Genomic DNA, 16,570 nt, shown 5'->3' on the forward strand with positions numbered 1-16,570 from the left:
TTCAGATCACCTTTTCGTTAGCCTACAAAATATTACTGTTAGGGACGAATGTAACATTTCGATTGGTTTTGTTAATAAGTCAGTGTTCAAACTATAATGAAATTTGGAGAATTACCTCTTTCCTAAGTGTTTTTTTTAATGTATTGTTTTTACCTACAACTATGGACTAGGGATCATGTAATGAGAACTTCCTGATATGATCCCCAGCTAGTGAATAAAATTGACAATATTTCCTGTTTGTGTATATTTACATTTGGTTCGTAATTAGGGAACATTTTACATTTCGGGTGCATCTGCCGTTTGCACATCGTCTACTTCTGTAGTTAGAAAGCCGTTTTCTGTCAAATTTGTCGGCTGTTCAGTCTGGCTGAATAACGGGTGCAGTCGCTTGGGACATCCCAAGGCACAATCAAGGTTATGAAACACTTTTGACGCATCATCACCCTGGTCATGTCTGAACTACGTTCACCAAGCTCTCCCAAGCAACGAGAAAAGGAACATGACTTAAAAATATTGATGGGGACGAAAGGGGTGTGAATACTGGTCTCCGAACCGATCCTGGGAATGTTTTCCGTCCACCTGTGAAAATGGTTAGAACCGGGTCGTGCGACTGTACGACACGGCGCCGGAGAGTTAAATGGGTTAATGCTTAGTTCTGAAGTGGTGGGGACATCGCAGTAACCGCCACCCCACCTAGCTCAAGGAAAAAGGCGGCCGGGACTGGGGTATCCTGTCGGAGTCCAGGACTCTCTGGCTGAAGACACGTGTGCCGCCGCTGCTTGTGACAACTCGCAGGCTGTCTTTGTGACGCGCCCGCTGCCTGCCAGAGCCGCAGCACCGCCCCTCGCCAACCTCCCAACAAACTATCGATACAATCATCTTTTCCCTTGAAAGACCAAAGCCCGGACACAAGTGGCTCAGGCATATTCCCTCCGACCCTCTGCTTCGCTTCTGCTGTAGGGAGAAATTGGGTAAAGATGAGTGATTCTGAACTCTACTCGCTGGACGACATGGACCTTTGCAGTGTGCCTGTTCCCGCGCCGCAAGAAAGGTCTTCGACACCCAGGAGAGGCCGAGGATCTGGTGGATCCATCAAGAACTCCACAGGGGTAAAACAACTTGCTTACAAACTTGTCATGGTTTCAATTTAAAGTGGTCGGGGGGAGGGGAATGGCAAGGGCAAGAAATAACCCCAAAATCTACATATCAGTAAAGACTATGTACATATACATACATATATACCATATATGTCAATATGGGCAAACCTGTTTTGCAGAGCAAGAATCCACATGCTATCACCATCGCCGTCTCCTCTCGGACACTCTTCAACATGGCCGAGGAACGGGCTATCTATGAAACTGACGGCTTGGAGTCATATGTTAAGTACCAGCAGGACCACGAGAACGAACCTCTCAAAAAAGGATTGGCCTTCTCCTTGATGAAGGTAGGACCCAGGGTGCAGCCTCTGAAAGGCTTGCAACAACAAGCTGTGTTTGAGACGCCCGCCACCCCGCCGGAGAAGCGGCACCTTCCCTCCCCAACCCCACCCAAGCTAGAACTAGGACTACAACTACCCCCACCCGCTCAAAGAGCAAAGGTCAAGGCCCGTAGCCCAAATACAGAAGTCCGGGCACTAGCGGCTAAGTCAGATGGTGCTAAAATCTTGCTCCAACACCCATACCAACAAGTGTGCTTCGCGCTCTAGCTTTAAGTATGGCGTTGATAAATAGAAACAAATAGATTGCCCTTAACATTGGTGTCTGCAAGCGCTCAGTGATGCTCTTTAGAAACAGGTAGGGATACAGTGTGGCATTATCTATTTGGTTGGATTTACACGGGGTGTGTGTATTAAACGCAAGAGCCTGTGAGTTGATTAAACGTTTCTTGGTGATTTCTGTGAGTTGTTTACAATGAACAAAACATCAATTTCAGAATTAGGAAAACATTAGGATTTTTAAGCAAATTGGTCTGTGATTCCATAGGTTAACCCATATCACGTGGTCATATCAGGCATTGATGAGCCAAGAGGCCTTTTTATCGCAGTGTGACTTTATGATAATAGTAACAAAGTTGATAATGGATTATAGTAATCCAATCACAACATGAAATATGGGAACTCTAGGAAACTCTGTCAATATTTAATTAAAATGTGACAAAATTAAAATCTCTGTCATAAAGATGGTTTTCAGAATTTATAACAACATATTGAGGGAAGTCCTTAGGGTACGGCAGAATTCCAAACCTAGAAACTTTACATAAACAGTTCCTAAATTAGTGTGTGGGAAAACATTCAGTTGTGACAGGAAAGTGAACCTCATTGGCTCAGTGAATAAGTCTGTCTGTTCAGTGCTTCCAGCTCTGCTTGGTTTGATCCTGACCCTCCCTGAAGCAGTTAGTGGGAAGTGGGTGGCAGCTGTTAGAGACCATAAGACATAGGAGCAGGATTAGGCCATTTGGCCTGTTGTTGATCCTTCTTTTCCCCTCCTCAACACCACTCCCTGGCCTTCTCCCTGTAACCTTTGATGCTGTGGCCAATCAACAACCTATAAATCTCCGCCTTGAATACACCCAACAACTTGGCCTCCACAGCTGCCTGTGGTACAAATTCACCACCCTCTGGCTAAAGATATTTCTCTGCATCTCTGTTTTACATGGATGCCCCTCTATCCTATGGCTGTGCCCTCTTATCCAAGACTCGCCACCATGAGAAATATCCTTTCCATGTCTACTCTGTCTGTGTCTTTCAACATTTGAAAGGTTTCAATGAGATCCAACTGTAAATAATCCTTCTAAATTCCAGTGAGTACAGGCCTAGAGCCTTCAAACATTCCTCATATGATAACCCTTTTATTCCCAGAATCATCCTTGTGAACCTCCTCTGAACACTCTCCAATGCCAGCACATCTTTTCTTAGCTGAGGAGCCCAAAACTGTTCACAATACTCACAGTGAGGCCTCACCAGTGTCTTATAAAGCCTCAGCATCACATCCCTGCTCTTGTATTCTAGACCTCTTAAAATGAATGCTAACATGGCATTTGCCTTCCTCACCACCAACTCAACCTGCAAGTTATCCTTTAGGGTGTTTTGCACAAGTCCCTTTGCATCTCAGATTTTTGGATTTTCTCCCCATTTAGAAAATAGTTTGCACATTTATTTCTACTACCAAAGTGCATGACCAAGCATTTTCCAACATTATATTTCATTTGCCACTTTCTTGCCATTCTCCTAATCTGCAGTCCTTCTGCAGCCCACCTGTTTCCCCAATACTACCTCCTCTTCCTTGAATCTTTGTATCATCTATGAACATGGCAACAAAGCCATCTATTCCATCATCTAAATCCTATATAATCATAAAAAGAAGCATTCCCAACACCAGCCCCTGTGGAATACCACTAGTTGCTGGCAGCCAACCAGAAAAGAATCCTTTTATTCCCATTTGCTCCCTCCTCCTACCAATCAGCCAATGCTCTAACCATGCCAGTAATTTTTCTGCAACACCTTGGGCTCTTAACTTGGTAAGCAGCCTCATGAGTGGCACCTTCTGAAAATCCAAACATTCCACTGCATCCCCTTTATCTGTCCAACTTGTAATCTCCTCAAAGAGTTCCAACAGAGTCGTCAGGCAAGATTTTCCCTGAGGGAAACCACAAGACCTTTGTCTTGTCTTGTGTCACCAAGTACTTCATAACCTCATCCTTAAAAATTGACTCCACTATCTTCCCAAGCATTGAGGTCAGGCTACCTGGTCTATTAATTCTGTTGCCTCCCTACTTTCTTAAAGAGTGGAGAGATACTTGAAATTTTCCAATCCTCCAGAACCATACCAGAGTCCAATGATTCTTGAAAGATCGTTATAATGCTACCACAGTCTCTACCGCTGCGTCCTTCAGACCTCTAGGGTGCAGTTCTTCTGGTCTGGATGACATGCACCTTAAGGTCTTTCAGCTTTTTGAGCAGCTTGTCCCTTGTAATAATAAGTTCACCAACTTTTCTTCCCTCACACTTTTCAACACCTGACACACTGTGACTGTCTTTCACATTGAACTCTGATACAAAATACTTATTTAATTCATCTGCCATCTCCTTGCCCCTGTTATTATTTCTCCAGCCTCATTTTCTAGTGGTCCTACATCCACTCTTAGCTCTCTTTCATTTCAATATACTTGAAAAAGTTTTTTTCTATCCACCTTGATGTTGCTTGCCAGCTTGCTTTCATATTTCAGCTTCTCCCTCCTAATGATTCTTTTAGTTCTAGAGGTTTTTAAAAACTTTCCAATCCTCTATCTTCCTGCTAATTTTTACTTTGTTGTATGTCCTCTCTATTGCTTTTACATTAGTTTTGACCTCCCTGGTCAGCCACAATTGTACTATTTTGCCATCTGAGTATTTTTTTTTGTTTTTGCAGTACATCTGTCCTGCACCTTCCTCATTTTCCCCAGCAACTCAAGCCATTGCTGCTCTGCTGTCATCTCTGCTAGCATCTCCTTCCAAATTACTTTGGTAAATGTCTCTCTCTTCCCTCTAATTTTATTTACTCCACTAAAATACTGCTAAATCAGACTCTACTTTCTCCTTAGCAAATTTCAAGTTGAACTCGGTGATATTGTGATCACTGTCTCCTAAGGGTTTCTTTACTTTAAGCTTCCTAATCACCTCCAGTTCCTTACATAACACCCAATCCAGTACAGCTGATCCCCTAGTAGGCTTAATGACAGGCTGCTCTAAAAAAAAATCTCATAGGCATTCAAAAAAATTCACTCTGAGATCCTGATTTTCCCAATCTACCTGCATTTACCCTAACAGCACTGTGGGTGTACCTACACATCAGGGACTGCGCGGTTCAAGAAGGCAGATCATCACCACCTTCTCCATGACATCTAGAGACAGGCAATAAATGCGGTCTTAGCTGGCGATGCTCACATCCCGTAAATGAATAAATAAAAAAAATGTTAAAATCTCCCATTTGACCTTTTGACATACCTTTTCTATTTCCCGTTGTAATCCCAGCTACTGTTTGGAGGCCTGTATGTAACTGCCATCATGGTCCTTTTCCCTTGCAGTTTCTTAACTCAACCCACAAGGATTCAACATCTTCTGATCCTATGTCACATCTTTCTAATGATTCTTTACCAGCAGTCATACTGTCCTCTCTGCCTACCTTCCTATCCCTGAAACAATATGTAACCTTGGACATTCAGCTCCCAACTACAATCATCCTTCAGCCATAATCCAATGATGGCCACAACGTCATACCCGATAGTCTGTAAAAGTGTGACAAGATCATCTACCTCATTTCTTGTATTCCATGCATTGAGATATAATACTTTGAATACTGTATTGTGCTACTCTTTCGATCCTGCATCCCTAATGCACTGATATTCACCATGCTAGCTGCAATTTTGTCATATCATCTGCCTGCCCTTCCTGACAATCTGATTGCATGCTTTCTTTGCTTCATTACCATCAGTCCTATACTGAGTCCCTTCACTCCTGTTCCCGTCCCCTGCCGAATTAGTTTAAACCCACCCCATAGGCTCTAGCAAATCGGCCTGCAAGAATATTGTTCCTCCTTTGGTTTACGTGCGGCCTGTCCTTTTTGTACAGGACCCTCAGAAGAGAACCCAATGATCCAAGAACCTGAAGCCCCTCCCTCTGCACCATCTTCTCAGCCACACGTTTATCTGCCATGTCATCCTGTTTCTACCCTCACTGGTGCATGGCACAGGCAGCAATCCAGAAATTACTACCCGGCAAGTCCTGCTTCTCAGCTTTCTACCTAGCTCTTTAAAATCTCTTTTCAGAACCTCTTTGCTTTTCCTTCCTATATCATTGGTACCAATATGTACCAAGACATCTGGCTGCTCCTCTTCCCTCTCCAAAATATTGTGAATGCAATCCAAGACGTCCCTGATCCTAGTTCCTGTGAGGCAACATACTATCCAGTGTCCCGTTCATGTCCACAGAATCTCCTCTCTGTTCCCCTGACTACTGAGTGCCCTATCACTACCACTCCCCTCTTCTCCCTCTTTCCCTTTTGCACCATGGACCCATGCTCAGTGCCAGTAAGCTGGTCTCTGTGGCATTCCCCTGGGAGGTAATCTCCCACAATGGTATCCAAAACGGTATTTTTATTATTGAGAGGAATGCCCATGGGGTGCTCTGCACTAACTGCCTATTCACTGTTCCTGTCTTCTCCTGACAGTCACCCAGCTACCTCCCTTCTGCAACTTTGGGGTGAACACTTTCCTGTAACTCCGATTGATGATCTCCTCACTCTCTCGTACAAGCTGAATGTCATCCAGCTGCTGCACCAGAACCCTAAAATGGTCTCCAAGGAGCTGCAACTGGATGGAATTCATGCAGATGTTGTTCCCCGGGAGACTCTGGGTCTCCCAGGATTCCAACATCCCGGCATGAAGAACACACAATGGTCATTTAAGCTACAGTAAGTACTCCTGACACAGTAAGAAAAAAGGGAAGCTTACCTGGACAACTTACCCAGAGTCAACGCCTCTTCCAAGCTAAAGCCCAACACTCCCATCTCACCACTGGCCCACTCCCAACAATGGCTGCTCCGCATGTCCCCTCTGTACTTTTATTTACTTCTCTCTGCATTGCTCCAACCACTGAACGGGATGCTGGACCGACACTAAGTGGCCACAAAGCTCTGCCTTCAGAGGGGTGGTGTGGGGAGAGAAGGCAGTTCAGTCTCAAACGCCCGTTTGTATGTCGGTTTTTGTAACTTATGGAGAGGTTGTAATTTGTAAAATACCACCTCAATTGCATTGATTTAATGATCTCCCCAGACCAAATATAGTAACTGTAGTTTATTGGTCTGTTCTTATATTGTTCCCTTGACTTTCATTTCCACTCTTAATGGTCAGGTATAAAGCCAAAAATAAAACTACAAGTATTATTAAGAGGTAGAGGCATGCTGGATAGAAAAGGCAGAAGTAATTAATGATCAATGAAATAAAAGGAAACTAGAACAGACTCACAGAAGTCTTGAACATGAAAAGTCAAAGCAGAAGCAGACCGCTCAGTCCCCAGCTCACACACTTTCCTTCTATAAGATCACGACTAATTCTTTACCCAAGTATCACTTTCCTGCATTGCTCAATTTTGTTACTATCCCATAATCTGTCAATTTTTGTCTTGAATTTAGTGACTGAGCCTCCACAAAATTTGTTTTAGGTAAAGAACTTCCAGACTCAGCTTGCAGGGGAAGCAACATCCCTGCATCTATCCTTTGAAACATGATAAAAATTTTGTACCTATTCATGAGATAATCTCCCATCTTTCTAAACTTGAGAGAACAGGCCAGAGATGGCGAACCTTTCAGAGAGCATGTGCCCAATTTGGCAATAATTTTCTAAAAAAAACTCACATGCTATGGTAATTTTGAGCAAAAATTATCATTGATTAATGTTAGTAACAGTAATTATGAACTTTCTTTTTAAGGAAAAGAATGAGTCTTATTGCTTATTTAGTGTATTCATTGTTTCACTACTAATAAAATCATAATGGACAGATTTAAATAAATGAAGCATTTTAGAAAACCTGCTCAAAATTATTAATAAATTTGAAATATAAAATCATTTCTAGGCTACTAATACTGTAACAGTTTATTGTCCAAATACTGATCAGTTAACAAATTTCACGTCACATGTCGGTGATAATAAACCTGATTCTGATTCAGATTCTGATGTGTACACCAAAAATCAACAGCTCTTTCCTGCCCCTCCCCATTCTCTCAACTTTGGAACTGTACTCATTGTGTACCTTGGATTGATTAGATTAGTTAATTGACATCCAAGAGGACCTTAACCTTGTCATATTTTGGAGGCTTGTGTGGAGAGCTATGTTGGCTGGAGTCAGGGCTTTTTGCTTTGGCTCTTGGTAGGGTCACCCATGGCAAAGAAGTCCAGGGATAGAGGCCAGACTAAGAGTAGTCCACCAGTCCTGCAGGTTCGGGGGTTCAGCTCAGGGCTGACAACCTTGACTGGTAAAACAAAATTATTACGGAAACAGCAATGAGGAATCCTTCTACATGTGAATGTGACAGTATTTCTGACTCTCCGCTCGGGTCTTGCATGACTTGTAGGTTTAGTGAAAACCGAGAGGAAGCTTTACTGCCATGATGAAGGAAGCCCTGAGCAGCACCAGAGATGGAGGACCTTCACTGCTGCTCTAAATGCCAGCGGGATAATGAGCAGCAAGTAAACAACTGACATCAGTGTTTTCCTGCTTTATTCCAGAGAAAGGCTGGGGCCCAATTTTGACTGATGTCTTCCAATACATGTACTGATTGCCTGCCCTTTTTATAGCAGAAATTGGTACAAATTGAATGTCTCCACTCCAACACCTCCCCTTCCCCAGCTTTTATACTTGCAATAAGCAGGTACGCGTTTATAAATATTTTAAGATAAAGCTACTGTGGGAGCATTGAATTAGCAATGCAATTTGCAGTTTTTGTACCAATACACTTTGAGGACTACTGGAGTTAGCAGTAAGTGTAAACTCATGAGTGGCACTCCCATTCTGGAAAAATGTAAGGGTGCAGATTTCAGCACTGCTGAGAGTTATGAACACTGTTGTGCTCTCAAGGAACAGAGAAGAAATAAAGCTGAATTCAGGTGATTCTCAGTGGGAGCTTCCCTAGGAAATGAATAAACTAGAAATGTTTAGACCAAGTTTTGTGAATTGAGTTTAAGACTCAGATCAAAGATTTTTTTGGGGTAAGAAGCTGTGGTTTTTGAATTACTTATTCCATACTTTATTAGAATAGATAAAAGCTAATTGAATGAATAAAATGATGACTGCGAGCAGTTAAAGAAAGTAGTACATAGAACATGGAACATAGAAATCTGCAGCACATTACAAGCCCATAATGCTGTGCCAACCATGTAACCTAATTCTAGAAACTGCTTAGAATTTCCCTACCGCATAACCCTCTACTTTTCTAAGCTCCATGATCCTATCTAAGAGCATTTTAAAAGACCTTATTGTATCCGCCTCTACCACCGTTGCTGGTAGTGCATTCCACGCACCCACCACTCTCTGTGTGAAAAATTTACCTCTGACATCCCACCCTATGCACTTCGAAGCACCTTAAAACTATGCTCCCTTGTGTTAGCCATTTTAGCCCTTGGAAAAAGTGTCTTGTTATCCACATGATCAATGCCTCTCGTCATTTTATAACACCTCGATCAGGTCACTTCTCATCTACTGTTGCTCCAAGGAGAAAAGGCCAAGTTCACTCAACCTATTCTCATAAGACATGCTCTTCAATCCAAGAAACATTCTTGTAAATCTCCTCTGGACTCCGCCTATAGTATCTCCATCCTTCCTGTAGTGAGGTGACCAGAACTGAACATAGTACTCCTAGTGGGGTCTAACTAAGTTCTTATATAACAGTAACATTACCTCACGGCTCTTGAACTTAATCACATGTTTGATGAAGGTCAACACACCATACGCCTTCCTAACAGCACTGTCAAACAGCGCAGCAGCTTTGAGTGTCCTATGGACTCGGACCCCAAGATCTCTCTGATCCTCCACACTGCCAAGAGTCTTACCATTATTATTATATTCTGTCATCAAATTTGACCTACCAAAATGAACCACTTCACACTTATCTGGGTTGAATTCCATCTGCCACTTCTCAGCCCAGTTCTGCATCCTATCAATGTCCCGCTGTAACCTCTGACAATCCTCCAGATTATCCACAGTGACATACAGTCACCAAGAAGTACTTAATGACCAAGATCAGTTGATGAACTAAAACCAATTGAAAATGTGGATGTTGGAACTGACAACTAGAAACATTGGTATAAAATATGACCTGAAATTTTGTCTACTAAGTAGTAACAAAAATATTATATCATATCATATGCATATTTAATATATACTTGTGTAACCAGAATTCTTTATTATGCCTAGGCACTGGAAGCAGTTAATTCACGCCTACATGAACTTTATCCTGGGTCTGATGAAATATTTGATGTGGTTCTAATGACCAATAACCATGCACAAGTAGGAGTACGGCTGATAAACAGTATCAATCATTATGGTATGTACAGAAAGACAACAGTGACAATATGGAATTTTTATATCAAAACATGCCAAGCTGATGAGCTATACAGAGAACTTTTATAAAAATTTCAGGTTGAAGAAAAGGCTGTTTTATTTCTTATCTTATGCAGCTGACAAAGAAAACTCAACTTGGTAAATAACATTCTGGGAGCAATCAAATTGCTAACAATCTCAATAAATCTACCAGTTATCAATATAAATATAATAATTACTCTTTACCAGTTGACAGGCAGGTGATGTCATTGGCAGGCACCTTGCAAACCTTGTTATTGTTGTCATGAGGCAGGCTGCTTTAGAAAAAATGTCAGACATTTGCAATGACAAACGGTTTCAACTGTTAGTGCGCAGTATGATGGAGTAAGGCAGTGAGATGTTTAAACTGTGAAAACAACACCGAGTAAGTAATGAATGAGCATATATTGTAGCAAAAAAAAACTAGACTGTCACCAACATATTAAAAGATTTGTAAGCATATTGCACCTCCAAGAGGGCCACAACCTTGTCATGGTTTGGAGGCCCAGATGACCCAGAGAGCTATGCTGGCTGGAATAGGGTGTTGGCATTTGGTAGGGTCACTCGTGCCAAACAGGTCAAAGAGTAGAGGACAAATTAAGAGTGGTTCACTGGTCATCTAGATTCAGGAGATTCAGGAACTAACAACCATGACTGTTAAAACAAAATTGTTATGGAAACAGCAGTGAAGAGTCCATCTACATCTGAGTGTATCGGTATTCCTGAGTATCCACCCAGGACTTGCGTGACTGACAGTAGTGAAATCCGAGAGGAAGCTACTGACATGATGAAGGAAGCCGCGAACATCATCTTTGTGCCCTGTACGCCAGTGGTGTAACGGGCAGTTAAAAAAAAGGCAAATTGCAGTGAGATGTAACAAAAGTAGCATTATAGTACAACAAGATTTCAATTTCCTCAATACTAAGTGGGAGTTCCTTAGCATGTAAAGCTCAGAGAGGGTGGAGTTTTTGAGATGTGTCCAGGAAAACTTTTGACACAATCTGTAGATAGATAAAGAGGGAAGGAGCATTACTGGAACTTATCATTGGGAATGTGAATGACATATTAGTCGGGAGACATTTTGGAGAGAGTAACCATAACTTCATATTTCAAAGTGGTTATGGAAAAAGATAAAGGTGGGCCAGTAATGAAGTTTTCAAATTGGGGGAAGGCTAATTTCATTAAAATAAGACAGAACTTCGTAAAAGTAAACTGGGAGTATTGATTTGCAGATAAGTTTACATTGGCAAAGAGGGAAGCATTCAAAGGCAAAATGGAAAGAGTTCAGGGCCGACATATTGCTGTAAGAGGGAAAACCAAGGGTAACAAGCACAGTGAATTCCGCAGATTTAGAGATACTAAGAGGGATAACGAGATAAAAGAACAGATGTGGTAGATGAAGAGATCTAAAGAGGTGGGCGGACCCTTCAAGAGCATATAAACTGTTGGGACATGATTAAAAAGTAATTAGGAAGGCAATGAAGGCTCATGAAAGTCACTAACAGATAGGATTAAGGTAAATCTAAAGGCATTCAGAGATAATAAGAGAACAAGTGAAGTCCAGTAGTGACAGCAGAGGCAATACTCTGTAAAGCCAAAGGGTATACTGTAGGTGAGGTTCTAAATGCTGATGATCAGTATCGATAAAAGGAGTGGACTAGTGACGCAGCTGGCATGGTTAGTTGGTGTTGCATGCTTTAATCTATTTTAGAATACAGTACTGCTTGACAATGCTCTTTCACTGACTTGTTTTTACATTTTTTTGTAAACTAAGATTAAATTGCCTTTTGCTTATTCATATTGGGCCAAATATAAGAGAGGGTTTCTTTATCATTGCAATTCAGCAGCCATTTTGACTTGTACTCCATTCTACATTTCACTTTTCAAAAAAAAAGTTATGTGATTCTGATTGTGTTGATTACTTTTAACTTAGAGATCAATTTCACATGTTGGTATATCACATACCAATATATTCACTGCCCACTTGCTGATGGAAATTCTTTTGGAAAACTGCAATCAAATATTATCTCTAACAGAAAATAGATAGGACACTTATAATCTAAGATCACGGTAAGAGCTCCCTATTAGATTGCAGAAGTTAAGTGAAAATTGGAATGATGTCATTTTAGTTTGGCCCATTTGATGGCATGTACATGAGTTCAGAACTTCATTGCGACACACTTAGGGAGATCACCATTATCAGAATTGACTTCCATCAGGTAAAATTTTCTGATGCTTTTTAGATTATGAAGACATGTAGTCCCCTTTTATTGTCATTTAGTAATGCATGCATTAAGAAATGATACATTATTTCCTCCGGTGTGATATCACAAAACACAGGACAAACCAAGACTGAAAAAACCATATAATTATACATATAGTTACAAACAATGTAACAATACCATAACTTGATGAAGAAAGTCCGTGAGCACAGTAAAATTCAAAGTTTCTCGAATGTCCCACATCTCACGCAGACGGGAGAAGGAAGAAAAACTCTCCCTGCCATGCCGACCACAACCTGACTCTGAGTCATCCGAAAACTTCGAGCTCTGATCAGCTCTCCGACACCGAGTACTGAGCGGCATCTCTGCTGAATGATTCGACCTCCTTCTCGGTTGCCAGAAGCAGGCAAGGCTGGGGATTTTGAGGCCTACCCTCCGAAAGATTCCCGACCACACAGTAACGACAGCAGCGGACGGGCGTTTCAGAAATTTCTCCAGATGTTCCTCTGTGCTTTCACGTCCATTCTCCATCAAATCAGAATTGTCTACGGCCCCTATTTAACAGATATGACATCATTTTTCACCGGAGAGCTGCGCACGCGCGGCGCACTGCCATCTTCTCCTCCTGCCAAAGCTATTGCAAGCTTTTCATAAGCTATGTAGATATTTACCTTCCGTGATTGCATTAAGCAAGAAGAACAAACCAATAATCTTTCCACAACTTTAACCAATAGAACTGTTTCTTATCCAATTCCCATCCATGCTGTTTGACTGCTGCACCAACTACATGCCTTTTCTCTTTACCTTTCAAAGGATGTGAAGCACACTGGCTGCTAAATTTAGTTTTGAAACCTTTCTAAGGCATTCATGGATCTTTTGATTAGAACTGAAGAGCGTAGCACACATTCATTTCCATATTTAGTATCTTTTAAATTCATTCAAGGAAATTGAACTTTGCTGGCAAGACTCACAGTTATTGCCCCGTGAATAAGTGGTGGACTTTCCTTCTCGAACCTCTATAGTTCCTGTGTTGAAAATAGTCCCGCAGTAATATTTATTGAAAAGTTCAAGGAGTTTGGAATGTAAATACAGTCATATTTTTAAATCAGGAGGGTAATGGCTTGGAAATAGACATCGGTGAAAGTCACTTGAATCTGTGCTCCTTTCCCATTTAAAGTAATGAAAATTATTTTCTTGGGAGGGGCTGCTGAAGGTTTGTTTTTGCTGTACTTGATAGCACTCAGTGTTTTAGTGGTGAGGGGAGGATTAAATGTTTACATGGAAGCTGGAATGCGAATCAAGTTTGATACTTTGTCTTGGATAATGTTCAGCTTTATGTGTGTTCATCATAGACTAGCACCCACTCTGCAAGTGGATAGATCTCCATTGCACTCTTGACTTTGTCCTTACAGATGGTGAAGAGGCTTTAGGGAATCAGGTGGGCCATTACTTTTGACCACACAGACAGAATATTTATGGTCCAAGTAAACTTGTGGTAAACAGTCTTCTGGAGGATGATGCTACTGTTGCATTTGAGAATGCTATAATAATTAACCAAGGGAGGTGGATTCAATTCAATTGATTTGAGATGGCCCTGATCTATCATCTGCATGGCATGAATTTAACTTGCCATAAAGAACCTGAGCTGAAATGTTATGATGTTTTACTGTCCATTACCCTGCATAAATGCTGCCTGATCTGCTGAGTTCCTCCAGCAATTTTTGGGTGTTGCCCTGAATTTCCAGCATCTGAAGGCCGCCTTCTGTCTTCATGGTTGTTTAGATGATAAGCTTTTGGTAAATCCATTTGGTTACTTGTGGTAGCTGGGGTTTTACCTTCTACCTTCAATGACTCCAGAATTAGTGGCATGTGTGGAAATTTCAGTCTCCCTGATGCCTGCATCTGGACGAAGTGCATCAAGCGGCAGATTCCTCGCGACTGTGTTAAGGAACTGGAGTTGCAGCTGGATGACCTTTGGCCTATATGGGAGACTAAGGAGGCGATGGATAGGAGCTACAGGGAGGTAGTCACCACTAACTTGAAAGAGGCAGGTACCTGGGTGACTGTCAAAAGAGAGAAAGGGAATAGACAGCCAGTGCAGAATACCTCTGTGGTCATTCCCATCAGTAATACATATATCACTTGGATACTGTTTAGGGAGATGAACTATCAGGGGAAGGGGCAGGAGCCTGTCTCTGGCACTGTGTCTGTCTCTGTAGTTCAGAAGGTGGGGGGGGGGGGGAGAAGAAGAGTGAGGTAGTGATAGAGGATTCCATAGTTAAAGGAGCAGGTGAGGGGTTCTGTGGACATGGAAAAGCAACCTGTATGGTATTTTGCCTCCTAGGTGCTGCAGTCAGAGATGTCTCATATTGGGCCCAGAATGTTCCAAAGGGGGAACGTAGCCAGAAGTTGTAGGACATATTGGTACCAACAACATAGGTAGGAGAAAGGAGGAGGTCCTGAAGAGAGAATATAGGGAGTTAGGTAGAAAGCTGAAAAGCAAGACCTCCAGGGTAGTAATCTCTGGATTGCTGCCTGTACTATATGTCAGAGAGGGTAAGAATAGGATGATTTAGTAGGTGAATGCCTGGCTGAAGAATTGGTACAAGGGACAGGATTTCAGATTTCTGGATTGTTGGATCACTTCTGGGAAATGTATGGCATTTACAAAAAGGATGAGTTACACTAGAACCCGAGGGGGACCAGGCAGGTCTGCTGGAGTTGTAGGGAAGTGTTTAAACTAATTTGACAGGAGGATGGGAACCAGAGTGATAGGGATGAGGAATGGGCCAGTTGGTATACAATTAGATGTAGTGTGTAGTGAGACTGTGAGGAAGGACAGGCAGATAATAAAGCAGAATTGCAGTCAGTGGGATGAGTTGAAGTATAACATGGGGGCAAAGTTGAAAAGGGTGAAGAATACAGGGGGGATGGTGGTATTTTTGAATGCACACAGTATACAAAATAAAGTAGATGATATTGTGGTGCAGTTAGAAATTAGCAGGTATGACACTGTGGGCATCACTGAGTCATGCTGAGATCATTGTTGAAAACTCAACATCCAAGGACACATATTGTACAGGAAAGAGAAGCAGATGAGCATATAGGGGTAGGGTGGTTCTGTTGGTAAAAGATTAAATCAAATCCTAAGAAAAAGGTGACATACTGTCGGATCGGAAAATGTTGAATCCTTGCGTGTAGAGTTAGGAAACTGCAAGTGCAAAAGGATGGGAGTCATATACAGGCCTCCAAACAGTAGCCATGATGTGGACACAAACTACAGCAGAAGCAGGGAGTCCACAGAAGGACTTAGACGGATTGGGAGAATGGGCAAAGAATTGAATGTAGTGTAAGAAAGTGCATGGTCATGCACTTTGGTAGAAGAAATAAAGGCATAGATTATTTTCCAAGTGTGGATAAAATTCAAAAACCGGAGGTGGAAAGGGACTTGGGAGTCCTTGTTCCGGATTCCCTAAAGATTAACTTGCAGGTTGAGTCGGTGGTAAGTAAGGTAAAAACAATGTGAGCATTCACTTTGAGAGGACTAGAATATAAGAGCAAGGATGTAATGCTGAGGCTTTATAAGTCATTGGCCAGAATTCACTTGGAGTATTGAGAGCATTTTTAGTTCCCTCATCTAAGAAAAGATGCACTGGCATTGGAGAGTGTTCAGTGGAGGTTCACAGGAATGATCGTGGGAATGAAAGGGTTAACCTATGGGGAGCGTTTCATGGTTCTGGGCCTGTACTCACTAGAGTTTAGAAGATTGAGGTTGCATCTCATTGAAACCCATGAAGTTTTGAAAGACCTGGATAGAATGGATGTGGAGAGGATGTATCCTATAGTGATGAGTCCAGGACCAGAGGATACAACCTCAGATTTGAAAGAGATCTATTTAGAACAAAGGTGAAGAGGAATTTCTTTAGTCAGAGGGTATAAATTTGTGGAATTCATTGCCACAATGACTGTGGAAGCCAAGTCATTTGGTATACTTAAAGTGGAGGTTGATAGGTTCGTGATTAATCAAGGTAAAAAACTATGCAGAGAAGCCAGGAGAATGGGGTTGAGAGGGATAATAAATCAGCCATGATGGAATAGCAGGACAGACTTGATGGGCTGAGTGGCCTAATTCTGCTCATACGTTTTATCCTCTTATGGAAATGCAACATTATGATACTTAATTAGTCATAATTCTATTAAGTGGCAACTATGAGATATATCTGTGAAATTGTCAAGTATC

The 16,570-nt window shown here is 41.8% G+C and overlaps 1 protein-coding gene across 1 annotated transcript in view; it reads left to right on the plus strand.

Moving 5' to 3' along the window:
* Positions 1-668: 668 nt before the first annotated feature.
* Positions 669-16,570, plus strand: part of LOC134339732 (cytosolic 5'-nucleotidase 1A-like) — a 68,606-nt gene continuing 52,704 nt past the window's right edge. Inside the window, exons 1-3 of the mRNA XM_063036466.1 lie at positions 669-1,109; positions 1,277-1,444; positions 9,944-10,073. Coding sequence (XP_062892536.1) covers positions 978-1,109; positions 1,277-1,444; positions 9,944-10,073 — 430 coding nt within the window. The 5' untranslated portion in view covers positions 669-977. The remainder of the gene's footprint in view (positions 1,110-1,276; positions 1,445-9,943; positions 10,074-16,570) is intronic.

The sequence above is a fragment of the Mobula hypostoma genome, chromosome 2 (genome assembly GCF_963921235.1).
Source record: "Mobula hypostoma chromosome 2, sMobHyp1.1, whole genome shotgun sequence".
Classification (NCBI taxonomy): domain Eukaryota; kingdom Metazoa; phylum Chordata; class Chondrichthyes; order Myliobatiformes; family Myliobatidae; genus Mobula; species Mobula hypostoma.